Consider the following 18,673-nt stretch of genomic DNA (forward strand, 5'->3'; position numbering starts at 1 on the left):
TAAAACATTTTATAAAAATTTTTTCGTAAATTTTAAGCTTGGGTAAACTTAACATTCCTCACCCAAATTATCTCCCATGTATCTAATAAAATCGGCTCTTCAAAATTTTGAGCCCACTTAACCATACAATCCTTAACTAATTCTGTTTCTGAATCCAATTCCACTAAAACATTATAAACTCTTTTTATATGAGCTCGACTTAGATCTTTAATTTGTTTCATCAAATTCACATCTTCCGTAATAAAACCCACTTTTTGATCTATACTCCATCTTTCTAATAATTGCCTATACTGAAACCAAGAATAAATAATATTTTCTTGCGTTAATTCCTCCATAGATTTTAATTGCCAATTATTCCCTTCCCACTTAAGCAATTGTTTATAAGAAATCCTATCCATTTTCACTCTTTTCCTTATCCCCTCTATAGCATGCCCAGGAATTCCCCACAACAGTATTCTAGAATTTAATCTATAATATTTCTTCCAGACACGTAATAAAGCAGTTCTTAAAACATGGGACTTAAAAACCCTGTCCACCTTTTTATTATAAATTAAATACGCATGCCATCCAAATAATAAATCCCATCCTTCCAAAAAAAGTATATCTGAATTTGTTAAGTTAACCCAATCACTAATCAACATTAAGACCACCGCATCATAATACAGTTTCAAATTCGGCACCTTGAGTCCTCCTCTCTCTCGAACATCTTGAATAATTTTAAGCTTAACTCTTGGTTTTTTCCCAGCCCAAATGAATCTATTTGATGGAATCTCCTTTAAAATTATCACATCCTGAGCAGCAATCTGAAATCTCTGATTGTAAAATGCTTGTATAATTTCATTGCGTAAAGATCTTTTTCCAAAATAAATCACCACATCTCTTGGTAAATTTCTCCACGAATTAACTCTGAATATTTTTTCTATTTCTCTCAATATCTCCTCTGGTTCCCTCTCCAATATCACAGCAATATCATTTGCCACCACCTCCCTCAAATTTTCTTGCATATTTTCCCTCAAACCTCTGATTCTTAAAGCAAACTCCATTTCTCTACACTGAGACATAACAATTTCATCCTGTGAAATCTCCACCGTTTTTTCCACACTTTCAACACGGTCTTCCAATAAATCCACTTTATCTGCAACATCCTCAATACGATAGTCCAGCTTTTCAACAACAGAGGCGAGTCCTTGCAAAGCCTGTACTATATCCTCCCTCATAATTTTATTTCTCTCTTCTAAAAGTTCCTTCATTTCTTTTCTAATTTGGCACACAACATTACCCATAACATCTTGAATATCTTTTACCATAAGTGGTGGTATCTGGTCCAGGTGATTTGAACTCATCTAGGCTGGACAGATGCTCACTTACCATTTTCTTGCCTATCTTAACATGTTTCTAATCTGTTTTTTACAGTACTGTTTTTGATAGGTTGGACTGTTTTTTCCCTTTGTGTAAAGACAGATGCAAAAAATGAGTTAAATAGTTCTGCTTTCTCCCTGTTGCTTGTCACCTTCTTGCCACTTTCTCCCACTAATGGACCAATCATTTCCTTAACTTTTTTCTTGTTTTTTACATGTTGAAAGAAGGTTTGTTGTTGTTGTTGTTGTTATTTTTGACTTTTGTCGCAAATCTTAGTTCATTTTGAACCTTAGCTTTTCTCACTTCATCTTTGCAGGCTCGGGCTATTTGCTGATATTCTGCCTTAGTTATGTGCCCCTCTTTCCACCTTTTATACTTGTCCTTTTTATCTTTCAACTTATCAGTGAATTCTTTATGCAGCCATGCTGGTTTCTTTTGAGAGCTGTTATTTTTCTTCTTCACTGGTATTGTGCTAGACTGGGCTTTTATTATCTCACTTTTCAAAATTTCTCAAGCTTCTTGAATTGTTTTCCCCTTGAGTATTCTCATCCATGGAATCCTTCCCAAGCTCTCTCTCTAAGTTTATTGAAATTAGCTCTCTTAAAATCCAAGACTCTAGTTTGACTGTGTTCTATTGCTTATGCTTGCATAATGTTGAATCCCAAATTGCATGATCATTCCCCCCCAAGGTTCCTGTGGCTTTAACACCTTCTACCATTTCATCTCTGTTAGTAAGAATTAAGTCCAATATGTCTGATCCCCTTCTCTACTTTTTGGGAGACAAAGTTGTCTGCTAGGTTTGTCAGGAATCTGTTTGATCTTCCACTTGGTGCAGAGTTTGTCTCCCAATTGATGTCAGGATAATTAAAGTCCCCCATTACTATTATGATGTGCTTCCTACATACCTTAGTTAGCTGACTAGCAAAAAGTTCATCTATTTCCTCTGTTTGGTTGGGTGGCCTATAATATACATCTATGGCAATGTCATTTTTTCTCCCTTGTATATTGACCCAAATGCATTTGAGACAGTTTTCATCATTTTGTGCTCTATTTCTGTAGAGATGTAGTTATTTCTTATATAGAGGGCAACTCTACCTCCTCTTTTACTTGGTCTGTTTCTTTTAAATAATTTAAATCCCTCTAGCTGTGTGTTCCATTGGTGGGTTTCATCCCACCAAGTATCCGTAATGGCAACAATATCATATCTGCCCTCATTTACCTGAATTTACCGATTATATGATTTATATAATTAGATTATTTATAATATTTATTTATAGTCTCCTTCTATCATGAGTTGCAGCATTCAAATTGGGGTTCTAAATGTGAGCTGTGGCTGAAAATACTATTTCGGGCATTTTAAGAGTTGCTTCACACATTTTCATATATTGTACACAGAAAGGATCCCTTTATACTGTAGAAATGGATGGCTTGCTTCCTAATGCACCACAAATATCTGAGGTAGCTGAGTTTTTTTTACATTATTTTTGAGCAAGAAAACTCTTTTGGGTTTTAGTGATTTCTAAGCATGTGCATAAAGGGGAATTTTTCCTTAGTAGGGTGAGAGCTTACCAGGAAATTCGAGGACTGTTGGCTACATACATACATACATACATACATACATACATACATTACATACACACATACATACATAATAATCCTGGAAGAGGGCAGTGGTAGAACCATGTCCCTATTGTTCCCCAAAAGCCTAGATGTCCATGTAATTGAGGGAGTTTTACCTTGTAGTGAAGTAAACTATTAATGAATGCCATCAAGAGTAGTCCAAAAGTATTAGATGATCAAAGGAAGATAATTTGCTCTTTCACCTACTTGTAAATATACTGCAAACAGTTTTATTTATAGAACAGGCATTTGAATTAAAAGAAAACAAGATCATATATTATACTTGTTTTATAAAGCCAGCTTAAAAATTATTTTCAGGAAAGGAAATATTCAAGTTCCACAAGTTGTGCTCACTTTTTCATTGATCCTCAGAGTGGTACTGTGTGATAATTTCTCTTTGCAGGTAGAGTTGGCTTGTATCCCAAATGAAGAGAACACAATTTTCCTTCATAAAATAGGTTATTTTGTCTTTCCATTCCTTTGCATGCACATGTGCGTGCACACACACGCACACACATACACACATACACACAAATGCTTCTGAGTACAGATTTCTCCAGATACAGTATGAGAGGTTGCAGAAGAATGGGATTGGAGAAACAAATGAATAGATCCTTGTGGAAATTTCCAACAAGATCTAGTGTACCTTACGAAACTATTTATTTTGCTAGGGAATCTCAAATTGCTGCACTCAGATTTTTAGATAAACTTTAAAAGGAATAAGAAACAATAAGAGCAAAAAAAATGTAAATGCTGGAGACGAGAGAAGGAAATTTGGCTAAATCTTGTTTACATTAATACCCTTCACTATTCCTGTCTGTATCTTTCCATCCTTGCAAATCATTCTTGCTTCCACCATATCCATACACTTCTGTTTTTTAGACTTCTCATCTCTGTCTTTCTAAGAACCTCTTAAACCCATCCAGCCACAACCATTTACACTTACGGTGCATATGTACATTAGACATGTGGTGATATATTATTTGTTTACAATAAGGTCTTTTTGAACATTTTCACAATCATAAGATATAGGGACTGACTGTTTATCAGGCCTGCATCTGAAATTGTGGTTGCTGATGCCATGTAGATAAAAAGAATTATACATTGTTTGTTTCTCGGTGGTTGAATTTGCTTACAAGTCTGTTGGCACTACTCTTGAATTACCTAATGGAAGGAGTGCATTGCAGTTGGCTTTTTCCTCAAGAGACAAATCTCATGGCAGGCTATACATTACATTTGATTTCAGAAAGATTGATTTGGGGGAAGGATATATGTGCATAATGTTTCCCTTGCCTGTTATTTTTTTCTCCTGAAATTCCTTCCTCTTGAGGCTTTTACTCTTTTGAGTTCCAGCCTATGTTTATTTTACAAATGTGGGCCTAGGTATCCTGGGGGTTAAGTTTAGCTAGGATTGGAAGTTGTGCTGCAATGGTTGAGCACTCTTTCCTTTCCACCCCTTCTCTCATGCAAATAACCCCTCCCATTCTGCAAAGAAGTCAGGTCTATAGATTTTCAATAATATATGTTGCTGTAGTGCAGTGGTTCTCAACCTTTCTAATGCCGCAACCCCATAATACAGTTCCCCATTTTGTGGTGACCCCCAACCACTTATACATCACCGGGTGCCAGGGTGTGGCCAAAGAAAAGGGGTAAAAAATGGCGGACAGCCTTGTTTGGCGACCCCCGTGAAATGGTCGTTCGACCCCAAATGGTGTCCCGACCCACAGGTTGAGAACCACTGCTGTAGTGTAAGGTGGAATTCTTACCCTTGTAGTGATATTTATCTGTTTCTCTCTGTGTCTTTCAATCAGTCAAATTTATATATCCATTTCACAAATATGAGTCAGTGGTAACTCATGGAAAAATATGATGCTGTTTAAAAATATTATTCTACCTAAATGCTTCTTTAAAAAATTGAGAAGTTGAAAAACTGTAAGAGTGCACTAGCATGTACAAGCTTATTCATTTAATTATGCAAATTTATACACATTTAAGAAATTTGACTGCAACGTGCCAACTGGTGCTGGCACCCCAACAGGACAAAAAATATTCACGATTAGTATATAAACAACAACGATAAATGAAATTAGGACTGCCTCTTTGTACCTCTTTGCCTATTTAGTTAATTTATCGATCCAAGAACTGGACTCACAGCCTCTAAATTGGGCTCTTCTGATTGTATACTGCGACCTTTACGTAGTGCATTTGTTTCATTGCACATTCACATGTGAATGAGAGTAGCCTTATCCGAGGCAAGGGATCCCATTGGGGTTTTGAGTAGGATGCCAGGAGCCATATTCTAAAATGCAGTGACTTTATTAAAAAATTGAATTTCATTTTGTTTTGTGGGGATAAAATCATCAACTGGTGTTAAGTTTAAAATGGGTAATTCATTCTGCCCCCTGTGTCTCATTAAATAGCAATAAATATAGACTTATATTCCGCTTCAGGGTGCTTTACAGCCATTCTAAGTGGTTTACAGGGTCAGCCTATTGCCCTCAACAATCTGGGTCCCCATTTTACTGATCTCAGAAGGATGGAAAGCTGAGTCAACCTTGAGCTGGTGAGATTCAAACTGCCAATCTGCTGTCAGACAACAGAATTAACTTACAATATTGTATTCTAACCACTATGCCACCACGGCTCTTGACAATATGACGACAACTTCTGGAGATCTCTGAGATTAAGTTTTTCAAGAATCATAAGTTTGCCTGGAATCACTAGTGGTTGATTAAATTGAGGTATACTTCTTTCCTACTAGGTGTCCTTTTGTCCAATCTAGTATGTTGTTTCTGAACTGTGTACAATTAAAACCTGTTTCTTGGTGGCAACTGCCTCTTATTTTGATGTGTTTGGATATTGTTCTTCATGCTTTTCCAGAAAGGTTACCTGTTTCAGTTTTGCCTTGCTTAATCCTTGCTAGTGTAAAGTTTTGAAATACTATTCCTTGCCAAGTCAAAAAAGCAGAAAAGGGTATTTTTCATTTCTTCCAAAGTTATTCCATTATTTTATTGGCGCTTTATTGTAATTGTAATTCAAATGTGGTACTTGGAAAAAAAACCAGGGGGTATCATATTTTAATTAGTCACCGTGTCAAAGGAGAGCTACATTAATTATTGGAAATCTCACCATCCAGATGGTTTTAATTTTCACAGCAGGGAACTGACATCTTTTTAAGGTGATACTTTTCAAATTAAAATCAGCCTGGGTATTACTCATACTTGTTTTAGTTTGAGAGTGAGGTGATGTATCTTGTAGTTTTGAAACTGCCCAGCTTTTTCCTTGGAGTGTTTTGGAGTGGAGAGGTACACACGCATTTTAAAAGAGGCCGAGCCATTTGCTTTAACATGATTGAAATTGACAATTTGGCTCCAGAGAATGGAGGATGGGAGGTAGGCAATCTTTTTGTCATTAGGATTTGTTATTGAATCTACGGGACAGAGTTTGCCAAACGTTGTTTTTATCTGACAGTCAACATCATACGCAGCAAAAAAAAAAAAAAAGTTGAAGGATTGAATTCCCTGAGCATTTGACCTATTAATGCAGCAACACTGGCCGACAGAAGCAGCAAAATTAATGTGCAGTTATGCTGGCCAACGTGCAAATTATCCTCACACTGGGTTAATCCATTGGCTTTCCTTGCCCAGTGTTATCTGTTTTGACTGGCAGCAACTCTCTTGTATCCCAAAAAAGAGCTCTTTCTCACAACTCTTTGGCAAAACTGTTTCCCTGTTCCTTATGAGTCTTTCTTACCATCTCTGCTAACATCTTCCTCGCAGGCATTTTTTTTTTAAAACCAAGGAACACCTGCTGTCTCTTTTCCAAAGCATCTGTTCATGGCTCTCTGTGAAACTGCTGAGCCCAGTTCCTGGAACTTGGCTCACTGCACTGCTCTGCAGTCAAGGTGGCCTGCTTTGGCCTTAGAACCGTGATGTGAATAAGTAGCCCTGTGTTTCGTCTTTGATCAACTTTAATTTAGGGTTTGAGTTTGGCTCGGTCAGATGAGGCTAACTTATATATTCTGAATCTACAGCATGAGGCTTCTTAAAATTAATGGGCTTAAATTAAGAACATACCTGTCCATTTTTATCACTTGCCCTTGTTTCCACCACAACAAGTGCTCTTTTGAAACGATAGAAAGTTTATTCTAAAACCTCCAGAAAAATCTTCATGCGGTTAAGCAGACTCGTTTCCCAGAGATGGATCTTCCCGTTGCTAAAATTGTGTTATGCATATAAAAGATGGAGTTATAAACAAGCTCAGAGAGAAGTCAAGATTTGTAAAAAGGGGGTCTGTAGGGAGGGGGGAATAGGATGGGACGAGGTGCAAAGAAGAAAAATGTATAGAATAACCTGAAAGAAAACAAGTTTGGTTGGGCTGGAACATCGCACAATATATTATTTTTGCAATCATGTGTCACCATACTGTTTGGGCACGATCTCTACTCTTGCGAGCTGCAGTTGGCATCATATTCCTCTTACTTCTGAGGCCACAATGATGAGCTGCCTCCTGTTGCTCTAATGCAGTGTTTCTCAACCTTGACAATTTTAAGGCATGTGGACTTCAATTCCCAGAATTCCACAGCCAGCAATGCTGGCTGTGGAATTCTGGGAGTTGAAGTCCACATGCCTTAAAATTGTCAAGGTTGAGAAACACTGCTCTAATGTATGAATTTCACTGCATGATAAAACACGGACCCGTTTCTTTTGAAAGAAATGATAAAATGGGTAAGGACACTCAAGGAACGGATGTTCCATCTTTGGTGTATTAGGATAACGTATTAGGATAATTAGGAGAAAAACCTAATATGGTGAATTTTCAGAGAAAATTCAGCCACGCAGACACCTTTTTTCTAATGTAAACGGGGAAGTAAGGAAACAATCTCAGGAACTTTCTTTGAAAAATTTTTGAGGAATCTCAGCTTGGTACTTGGTATCCTTCTAGTTAGTGCCATTCCAAGACAGTTGATGAGGAGACTAATTGGAAGCCCCGACTTCCTTTCGAAAGATTTGCTGCACCATTTGAGATGCCAATTCTTGCCCGCAGTTATTGGCCCATCTCACAATGCCATTTGAAACAGGTGGCGGGAACAACTTTCCTACTAATCCAATGCTTTATTTGCCCTCGCACAAGGAGAAAAGTAGTAGTAGCCACTCACCTCCCTACATACTCCCCCCCTTTTTCTTGATTTAGCTGGATTGGATTGGATGGGTTGGGGGGGATGGGATTGGCTTTGTGATATAAAGTACAATCTGAAATCAGTAATTTCTAGATGCCCCCTGAAATTTGAAAGAAAGTGGGATGGGGTTTTTGTGTGTGTGTGTGTGTGTGTGTAAAACTAATGCTATTCTCATTTCTATGGTATTCTTTTGATTAGGGTTATCATCTTATTTGTCCCAAAAAAACCAAACAACCCCACAACCCAACTGTGTGTGCTCCTTAACGATATATAATGGATCATTTATGAGAGCTGGTGTGCTCAGTTTGTATTGCATGCCTCCAATCATATAGCAATGATACCCTGTCTCTGAATTGGAGAACTTGTAAGAAGTCATCGTCTTCATTCACTCTATGACCAAATCTGGTAAATACTTGTAATTTTTCCCCCTTTTTTTCTTTTTTCCTTCTTCTTCCTCTTCCTTTACAAGCCCAGCTTCTAGTGGAAACAGACACATTTGGCAGTCAAGTCCGGATCAAAGGGAAAGAGACAGACTTTTACCTTTGTATGAACAGGAAAGGAAAGCTAGTAGGGAAGGTAAGTGTTTTCTATTAATTCATTTGTAATATGAGTGTTACCTTTAGCAGTGACTGTGAACTCCCATAACGATGTGTTCTGAACTTTGCCTGTCAACCCCAAATGAAAAGCAGGATTTGAGGAATGTGGAATTCTTCAAGCATTCATGCTTTTACTTAAAAACAGAAGAAAGAAAGAAAAAAATCCTAACTCATAAAATTAAGTACTGTGGCTAACCACTGGGGTTTTATTACTGATTTCTCTGCGTACACGCAGGTTTCCATTTTACAGATGCATAAATTGTTAAAAGATGTGCTTCTCTTGTTCTCTCTCCAAAACAATTGAGAGTTTGCATTACATGATAGAGATCTCTCTTACCTTGGTGGTTTAAAACAGGCAGAAACAGAAACAGAAAACTGCAGAAACATGTTAAGATGTTAGACAATGGGGTATCACTCTTAAAATAAAAACAGTTTAAAATGAAACGATATTGCAGTCTAGATCTTATTGGGGATGGGTTTATGCTTCTTATATTACAAGAATATTTCATTACCTTTGATCCTCACACACAGTGGAAGCATGCAATGGATTATATAACATTGGCCTATGCCTCTTAGCTGCTAGCTTCAGATTAAAATGTAACCATTACTTTTTTTGGGGGGGGGGGTAGTTCCCACCCATGTTTTGCTCTAGTTAGTTTGTTTGGGTCACATTTTTGGCACATTTGGAGTTTGACAAGGCAGGCAACAGACAAATCCAAACTCCAGAGATTTTAAAAAAGGATCTTCCCCTTCTCCCTACCAAAATTAATTCTTACACTGGCATCAGATTTTTTTTCAAGGAGGTGGTGGTGGTGGTGGGGAGGAATCTAAATGTTTGGTGGTGGGAGACAGTGTGAATTTAGTTTAGAGTTGTAGGTCCAGAAGCCACATTCTCAGATAAAAATCAGGTACAGAAAGACACATTATTTAGTTTTAAGCAAACTTTTCTGTGCTTTCAAATATGGAACTCCCTAGAATCTCTCCGGATGTCCCTTGGACTGATGGTGCGCTATCAGAACCACTATGAAGAGGCATGACCAAATTTTTTTTTTACAGGTGCTGCTTTATTTCTTGCTAATAATAGAAACATTCAGAGAAAAAAAGTCTCTGATTTGTTTAAACACTGAATAGATAACACTACTTCCCTATTGACTAGGAAAAATAGAATTTACTAAAAACTGGCAAAGAATATTTTTATTCACAACAGCAAATTCTTTAATTTGGTAAAAGTGGCATTACTGGATCAGAAGACCAGCAGGTGATAGTACAGTATAGTGATTATTGTCAGATTAGGATGGAGATCCAGCTTCAGATCGACATTTAACTAATGGGAAATCTTCCACTATTTACTGACTCACAACCTGATTTACTTCTCAAGGATGCTGTAGGAATAGAGAGGGAAAGAAAAAAAAACCCTGTAGACTGCCTGATTTTCTTGCACAAATGGAAGAGTATAAGTATACCTGCTCCATGGTATCTGAAGCAGAACATCCAGATTCAGTCACAGTTTTGTTCCATATAGTATTAACCTTGTGAACTCTAAAGCTTCCTCCTTCCGTTATGTATTTAAGATGTACAGTGATTAACATTTATATGTTACTTATATGTAAGGGTGTAGGTCTGTACATATGCTGTATATAGTATGTTTAAATGTGTGTTATATATGTATACACTTTGAGAGCAAGCAACTAAATTTCATTTTTAACGTGTGCCGTTGTGCCCACAATAAAAAATGAAAATAAAGGTAATCTAATCTAATCTAATCATAAAATAGTAATTATTTGAAAAACCATTTCTAGATTATTAATAAAGATTAGTACTTCATATCATGTGTTTGATGTACAAAACACCACATGCGTTATAATTCTTTCAACAGTCCTTAAAAATGGATCTGTATTGCCAGTTATTCCAGTATTTCAGATGGAACACAGGAAGATTGCCACTAAGAGAGATTTGCCTATTGTATTTAACAAGATTACATGAGAGGTGAAACTTGGATCAAGAACTTCTATAGTTGCAGTTTTATAAATCACTGGGCTGTATCGGATCCCATCTGTCCGAATTGGTGCTATTACCTTACCTTCTCTTATTCTTTTATTTTCATATGTAAAATCAGAAAAGAAATATCCATCCTAGGCAAACAGCTGGGGTGCAATAACTGCCTAAAGTCACTGGGAATCAGGCAGCAAATATATTGAACATATTATGGTTGGCACAGTCAGCCAAATGTTTAGAATGGATTTGGCATTTTTATTCATTTATTGAGTCCTGCCCAAGGATCTGGAATAGGCATATTGTTTGATGGAGGATGTAAACTGTTCCAAGTAAACTTGTCTTTTCAAATGACTGATGCTGAGTTTGTCAATGCTGATGGTGTTCAAGTGGTGCTCCAGATGTTTTGGGATTGCACCCAAGGTGCCTGTTATTATTGATATTATCTCTGCTTTCTTTTGCCACAGTTGTTTTAGTTTATTTGCAGATCTTTGTATTTTGTGATTTTTCCCCAGTTCTTTCTGTTCTATTTTGCTGTCTCCGGGTCTAATATATATAGCGTAGTCTTTTTTTTTTCCTCTCTCTCTCTCTAAATATATGTATACACATATGCATACACACAGTCATGTGAAAAACTAAGTATATCCTTGATTTTTAGGGTTTTATATATCAGGACATAGTAAAAATCATCTGATCCTTCGCAGTTCTTAAAAATAGGTCAATTCAGCCTCATATGAACAACACATGACATATTGCATCATGTCAACATTTTATAAAAAGAAAGCCAAAATGGGGAAACCATGTATGAAAAACTAACAGCAGCAATTGCTTCTTTAAGTTCATTGCTGATCTTTGGTATTGTATTAATGCACACCTCGATACTGGAGACCAGTAAACTTCTAAAACTTTAGCTTTTATAGAGGTAGTCACACTTGCTGATGATCAATTGATCAAGGTCACTTAATTAGTAACACCTGGTTGCTACTTAGCCTCTTCATACCTATGGATGCTATAAGGGTGTACTTGTTTTTCACACATGACTTCTCCATTTTGGCTTTTTAAAATAAATGATGACATGATGTAATGTGTCATATGCTGTTCATCTGAGGTTGTATTTACCTACTTTTAAGAACTGTTAAGGAGCAGATGATTTTTAGTATGTTCTGATACATAGAGCTATAGAACTGAAAGACGGTATACTTAATTTTTCACATGACTATATATTTGCGTATTCAGAACTTTTAGTTTTGATTGAGTCCAGTCCACTGTTCCAGCTGTGTATTTAATGACTGGAATTCCCCAAGTATTAATTGCCTTTTCTCCACTCTAATGATGTATTCACTTCTTACTTTCTTTTTGACTTCAGTGTGATTGATGTCAGCTTGATGAATGCCCAGATATTTGTAGTGATTGTCTTTATCCAGACTCTTGATGTTATTTTATAAGGCATCTTGATTCCTTCTGTATTCACCGTTTTCCCCTGCTTATAGTAAGGGTGGCACATTTGTCCAGTCCAAACTCCATTGCAATATCTTGGCTGTATATTCGGACAGTGTTGAGCAGCAATTCTATTTCAGATGGTGTTTTTCCATACAGTTTTATATTGTCCGTGTAAATGAAGTGCTGTTAATATAATAATAATAACAAACCCTGTAACTTTGCTCACTGGTCAGGATGACAGGAAGAGATGTGAATTTTAGTCCAACCCATCAGTGCTATTGGTTGAAGGGTGATGGTTCAGAGCAGAGGTCCCCAACCTTTTGGTCACTAGGGACCAGTTCTGTGAAGAAAGATTTTTCCATGGACCGTAAAGTGTGTGATTTTGTGTGCTACCTGCATCCCACGGATGGGTCTTTGCTTGTTTGTGCAGACCGGTTGCTAGCATGCTGCAGCCCGGTACCGGTCCACGGACCGGGGGTTGGGAACCCCTAGTTCAGAGCCTCCATGATAGCTTTTGATAGCTTTCAACATAGAAATACATTATTTTTCATTGAAACTTTATTTTAATCAGCTGAACAGATTTATTTATTTTTCATGGATTTCTTCTATTTTTTAAAATGGTGTTTGATCATCAATCTAAATTAGGATTTTGTTTGCATGTGTGTGTGTCTATAGCCTCATTGTAAAATATGTCTTTGATTCTTATCCTGGCCTTCCTTTGCTTGTCCCAATTCCTAACAATTCCAACAAATAGATTGGCATGACCAACTGAGAAGCTGTACAGGTAGTCCTCAACTTACGACCACAGTTGGGACCAGAATTTCCATTGCTAAGTAAGGCTAAGTAAATTGTGCTCAATTTTACCTTTTAGCTACACTTGTTAAATGAATCACTGCAGTTGTTAAACGAGTCACCCAGTTATTAAGTGTATATGGCTTCCCCCATTCAGTTTGCTTGCTGGAAGCCAGCTGGGAAGTTCCCAAATGGTGGTCACGTGACCCTGGGCCATAATTAACATGCCAGTTGTCAAGTGCCCAAATTTTGATCAGATGTCTATGGGGTGTCTGTCATTGTTGTAAGTGGGAAGACTGGCTTTAAGTCCCTTATTTTTCAGCGTCATAACTTTGAATAGTCATGAAATGAACGGCCGTAATTCAAAGACTACCTGTATAAACATTCGACTATAGAAACAAAGATTTCCAGTATCAGTAACCTCTTGAGGCGGGTGGGTTCGGGCAGGTGAGGGAGGACACAAAATAAAACAAAAAATGTTAGTGATACTGGAAGTTATGTTCACCAGCAATATCTTGGCCTCAGCTCTTTTTCTGGCAATAACTTGAGTAACCGCATTCTTAATATATTCAGCAGCCAATAAAACTCACAATACATATTTGTGCCTGGATCAAGATACAGATATTTAAGTCCACTCTGGAGGCAAGAATCCCTTTAAGTTCATTTGCCAATAATGAAATTGTGGGCTGTTTCCTCCCCCCCCCCAATTCCTTTCCTATTAACCTACTTAGCATAAGTCTTTCCTAGCATGTGCCATCTAGCTTTCTTCTCTTTCCCAATGAACATCTTTGGATTCTTCCCCAGCTGAAAACCTGGTCTGAGTTTTAAACTCTTAGTTTCCTATTATCATCTACAAAGGACATTACAAATAAGAGCAGGGAAACCTGACCAGGGCTAGGTTTCTGAGAAACAGGACGAGTTCCTTGCCTTGTGATTTGTTAGGTGAGGTATCTTCACAAGTGGCACTCATCCCCCAGACCTAACAAGAAGAGTTTCTACATCTTTTCTTCATTGAAGCTAAATTACATCTCTTCCAGTTTTCCTGTGCCAAGGTTTCCAGTGGAGTTTTTTCCCCTTCTTCTTCAAGATCTTGGAATGCAATCTCTCTGGAATTTGCTCTCATTCTCTCACTCTTTCTCTCTCCTTCATGCACACTTTTTTCCCTTGTTGATTACTGTTTGTCACTTCACCACTCAATTTGGCCATGATATTATGAGCAGGATTCTAAATCTGTTTATTGTATGTTTGCGTTCAGTGCATATACACAGCTGGTCCACATTAACAAAAAATGTAGCCAAATTAGCCAGCTTAGCAAATGCTATGAGTGTAGACAAGGCTAATAATTTTAAACATGAGCAAGCTAGTCAAGGTCAAGTCCATATTTCACATAGTTTATTCCAATTTCACTAGAGGTGAGCCTGTCTTCACTAGCTATTTTCTTCTTTTGATACTAAAGCAAGGTTTTGCCCTTTGTTATGTTGAAATTTGCTCTTTTGATCATTACATATAAAATTTGCAACAATAATTATGATGATGTATAATAACAGAGCCTGTATACCTTTCAGGGCTCAAAAGCAGTTGTGCAAAATGCCGCAAGCTGGATTTTTTTTCTTTTTCTTTTTTTTTTTTAAGCATCCAGGTTTTAGCAATATCTATGTATCGCCAAGGTTCTGATGGATCCCTCTGCCAGCTACATATTTTAATATTCAATTTCTAGATAATTAATTAACTTTATTAAAAAAACACTAGTGATAGTAACATAACAGTGTTGCAAATAAAAAATTCAAATATGGTACTCAATTTTAGACAGCTAATCTTTAGAGTTGTGGCTTCTCTGAGCTTTTAGAGTGCAGTGGATTACAAATCTCCATCGTTATTTGCATTGTAAATAACCCCTCAGTCGCTGCACTTAAATCAATGAGGTCATTTCCAGTAAATCTAAGATCTATACTGGCATTATGTCTGTCTTCATATTTGTCAAAGGAAATAGTAGTAAACTGTAGTCCAAGCAGATAGTTTTGGATTGTCCTAATCTTAATGCATTGTTTGGCTCATGGAACATGATGTTTAAGTCCTGAAAATCCCAAGTCTGGGTCTTGGTTTCTTCAAAACCTTAGAATTGGGGAAAGGCCCCTCTCTATTAGCTTTTAAGAGCGGTGCTGCCAATCAGTATAGACTGGACTAAGGCCAGAAGGACCAATATGAGTTTGATCTAAATAAGCAAGGCTTTTTCATGGAATGCTGGTGGCTTCCTTATCTAAAATGCAGCCATTTTACAATGCGGTGATCAGGAATTTCCTTCTGGAAGGACAGGAATTAATACATACACACACGCACACTCCATACAATTCTTATCAAATTTTCACTTTCGTGTAAAACAGTTTTCTTCAGTAAGGATGATCTACAGATTGATGTCCCAAAGGTGCTTTTTTTTTTCTTCAAAAAACAACTGGACAAAGAAAGTCCAATTGCCTTTTGAAAAAAACAACAACACCTTTGGGACAATCATGACCTGATGATTGATAATCTCCATAGACACCTTCAGACTGATGGGTTTCAGCTTCCAGAGTTCCCCAGCCAAGAGAATTCTGGACATTTATTCTCTGGTATTCTTCTTGATGATCATAAATTAGCTGAGTGGAAGCTACACTGGAAAAGGATTATTTAAATTATTCAATCCCGTTTTCCTACAATCTATAATATTGCATGAACAGAAATGGAAAATGTTCATGTTTTGTACATGAAATGATTGTGGCTATCCACACAGAGTAGGATAATAGGCCTGTTCTTTTAATAGCTTTGCAGTACCTGTAATCCTACAGTAGTTTATATGACAGGTCATAAGAGTGGAAGTGGATAAAAACCTTTCATCATTGTGCGCCCTCATTGTCAGCCATTCAGATGTGTCCGATTCTCGGCCACCTTATGGATCAGCACTCTCCATGCCTCTCTGTCTCACACCATTTCCATCATTGCACTGTCAAGCCAGTTGAGTCTGTCCAGTCTGGACAGCCACTTCTGAAATGGGTTGGACTAGAAGGCCTCCAAGGTTTGCAGTGGACCCATATTTATGCTTTGAGCATGTGACATTAGATTGTGCCAGGGCTCCTCATTTGTTAATGACCAAATCCAAAAGAAGTAGGACAGGTATAGGATAGATCAAGGGGTAGGCAACTTTGGCTCTTTTATGACTTGTAGACTTCAACCCTCAGAATTCTTGAGCCAGCCATGCTGAGAGGAAAGGGAGAGGTTTCCAAGCTGAGCCATGCTGGCTCAGGAATTCTGGGAGTTGAAGTCCACGAGCCATAAAAGAGCCAAGGTTGCCAACCCTGGGATAGATCCAAGATCAGCAGCTTAATTCATTAGAAGTGGAACAATCTTGGTAGGAAGCACTTTGTCCTCTTTTCTTGAGGTTCCAGATTGTCTTCCAAGCAAACAGAAAGGCAGAGTTTACCCCAAGAGAGGCCTGGCTTGATCATTGTGATTTACCATTTGGCTCTCACAGTGGTTGGAGTAAGTTCTCTGCCTTGGAGCTGTCCACAGTCCTGTAGGTTGCTAATCCTTATTCTGATCCCTACTTTCTCATGATACCTTCACATTCCCCAGTTGTTGTTTTTTAATCAGTTCTCTCATTGCTTAGGTTTTCCCTCCTTACTAGTAAAGAGCTTACTTCTTCTTCTATAGGCATCAGATTCCTCAAGACAGATTTTGATTTTTTTTTATTTGATTTTTTTAAAATTTTACCTTTTATCACTCCAGCAAAATGATAAGATTTTTATTTATTTGTATCTCGCCTTTATTCTTTTTTTGAAATAAATTACTCAAGGCAACAAAAACACCTAATATTTCTTCCTCCTATTTCCCCCCCCCCCAATAGCAACCCTGAAAGGGGGGTTGGACTGAGAGAGAGTGACCGACCCAAAGTCACCCAGCTGGAGAAAACCTTCAGTTTCCCTATTGGCATTGTGAATGTCAGCATGCATTGTAATAATATACTGTGATTGCTTTGGGGTTCATCCGCTGTCAGTTCAAAACAGCAGTGTTGTGACTGTCTTGCAGATGACAGACTAGAAATGTAACTCTGGATGCAGATCACTAGTGATCCCAGGACCTTGTTCATTTTGGGACAAGGAGGACACCATAATTTCCCCAGAGTATCCTGGGTGATTTGTAGATATATTGAACTTAACCCACTTGATAAGTGTTGTATTGATTCGGATTAGCATGACCTTAATCTTCTCAAACTGCTGTATGTACAGATGAGAAGGATATTTTCCCCCCTCCCCCAGATAGTGAGTAGCATTGGAAGGGAGGTAGAAAGGGGGCCCAGGGACAGTACAAAATGCAAAACAAGACAGGGAGAGACAAATGGTGTGAATGCTTTGAAGTTGGCTGCTCCCAGGGAGCAAGGTATCCATTATTTGCCTGGATTATTTTAAATGAATGAATGAATGAATGGATTTCGATGTGCAGGAAAACTTAGGAGAGCACATAATTTTTTTTTCAGCACTGAAGTAGTATCTTTTATAAAAGTTGGGGCGTTTCATATGTGCTTGTTTCCTCATGTTAAAAAGAAAAGTACTTACCACCACAATTGAGCCCAGAAGTTCTGTTGCCAAGTGAGACTTTTGTTAAGTGAGTTTTGCCCCGTTTTACGACCTTCTTTGCCACGGTTGTTAAGTGAATCACTGCAGTTGTAAAGTTGGAGGCATGATTGTTAGGTGAATCTGTCTTCCCTATTGACCTTGCTTCTCAGAAGGTCCCAAAAGTTGATCACGTGACCCCGGGACACTGCAACTGTCATAAATATGAGTCAGTTGCCAAGCATCCAAATTTTGATCATGAGACTATGGGGATGCCGCAATGGTCGTAAGTGTGCAAAATGGTCATAAATCACTTTTTTCAGTGTCGTGACTTTGAACAGTCACTAAATGAACTGTTGTAAGTCGAAAACTAGCCGTATAAGCTACAGAACTGCAGAAATGATTTTGGAGAAGGAATGTGATGACAGTTGAAAAAAAATATGAACTAAGCCCACGAAGGGAAGAAAATGTTAGAAAGAAATTCAAGATTCCCCTCCCTTGATTCTCTTTGGTATAAGTGGGGAGGGAAAATACTGTCAAGTTTTCAAGAGTCTGTTACTATAGTTTATATTAGTGGAGTTCCAGTATTTATTGTGGAGTCCATTTCCTGACCTGGCCTAACTCAAAGGACTGACAGGGATGAGTTTCCAGTCTGTGTAAGCATGAAGATAGTAAGAATTCCTACAGGGGGAAAAGGAAAAAAAACCCAAGAGGTCAATTAATAGGTGCAGAATAATTTTGTATGTTGAGCTGTGAATTTATAAAACACTTTCACTTATTTCAACAGAATATACAATTGATAGCCTTGTTTACAGTGTGCCAGTAGATATTAAATGGAAATGAAAATATACATCAAATGTGCATTGCAATGCAGACACAGTTTGCCTGCTGCATTTGTTTCAACGGGCTGCAGGTTTACATGTGCCCTTAAATAAGGAAGCTGCTTCTCTCCAGTATTGCGTTCAGTGAGGTGCATATTTGCCTATGCTTTTGAAGGCACATTCCATATTGATATCTCAGACACCAATTAATTTCCACAGGAATTTTCTTTTCCAGGTGCTGTTTATATTCTCCAAACAATTTTGAGTGCATTTTTTTTGCAATACTATTGC

The 18,673-nt window shown here is 37.7% G+C and overlaps 1 protein-coding gene across 1 annotated transcript in view; it reads left to right on the top strand.

The window, feature by feature from the left end:
• Positions 1–18,673, top strand: part of FGF18 (fibroblast growth factor 18) — a 133,562-nt gene that overhangs the window by 101,121 nt on the left and 13,768 nt on the right. Inside the window, 1 exon segment of the mRNA XM_039329444.1 lies at positions 8,628–8,734. Coding sequence (XP_039185378.1) covers positions 8,628–8,734 — 107 coding nt within the window.

The sequence above is a fragment of the Crotalus tigris genome, unplaced genomic scaffold (genome assembly GCF_016545835.1).
Source record: "Crotalus tigris isolate CLP2741 ecotype Arizona unplaced genomic scaffold, ASM1654583v1 scf7180000024397.1630199, whole genome shotgun sequence".
Lineage (NCBI taxonomy): Eukaryota > Metazoa > Chordata > Lepidosauria > Squamata > Viperidae > Crotalus > Crotalus tigris.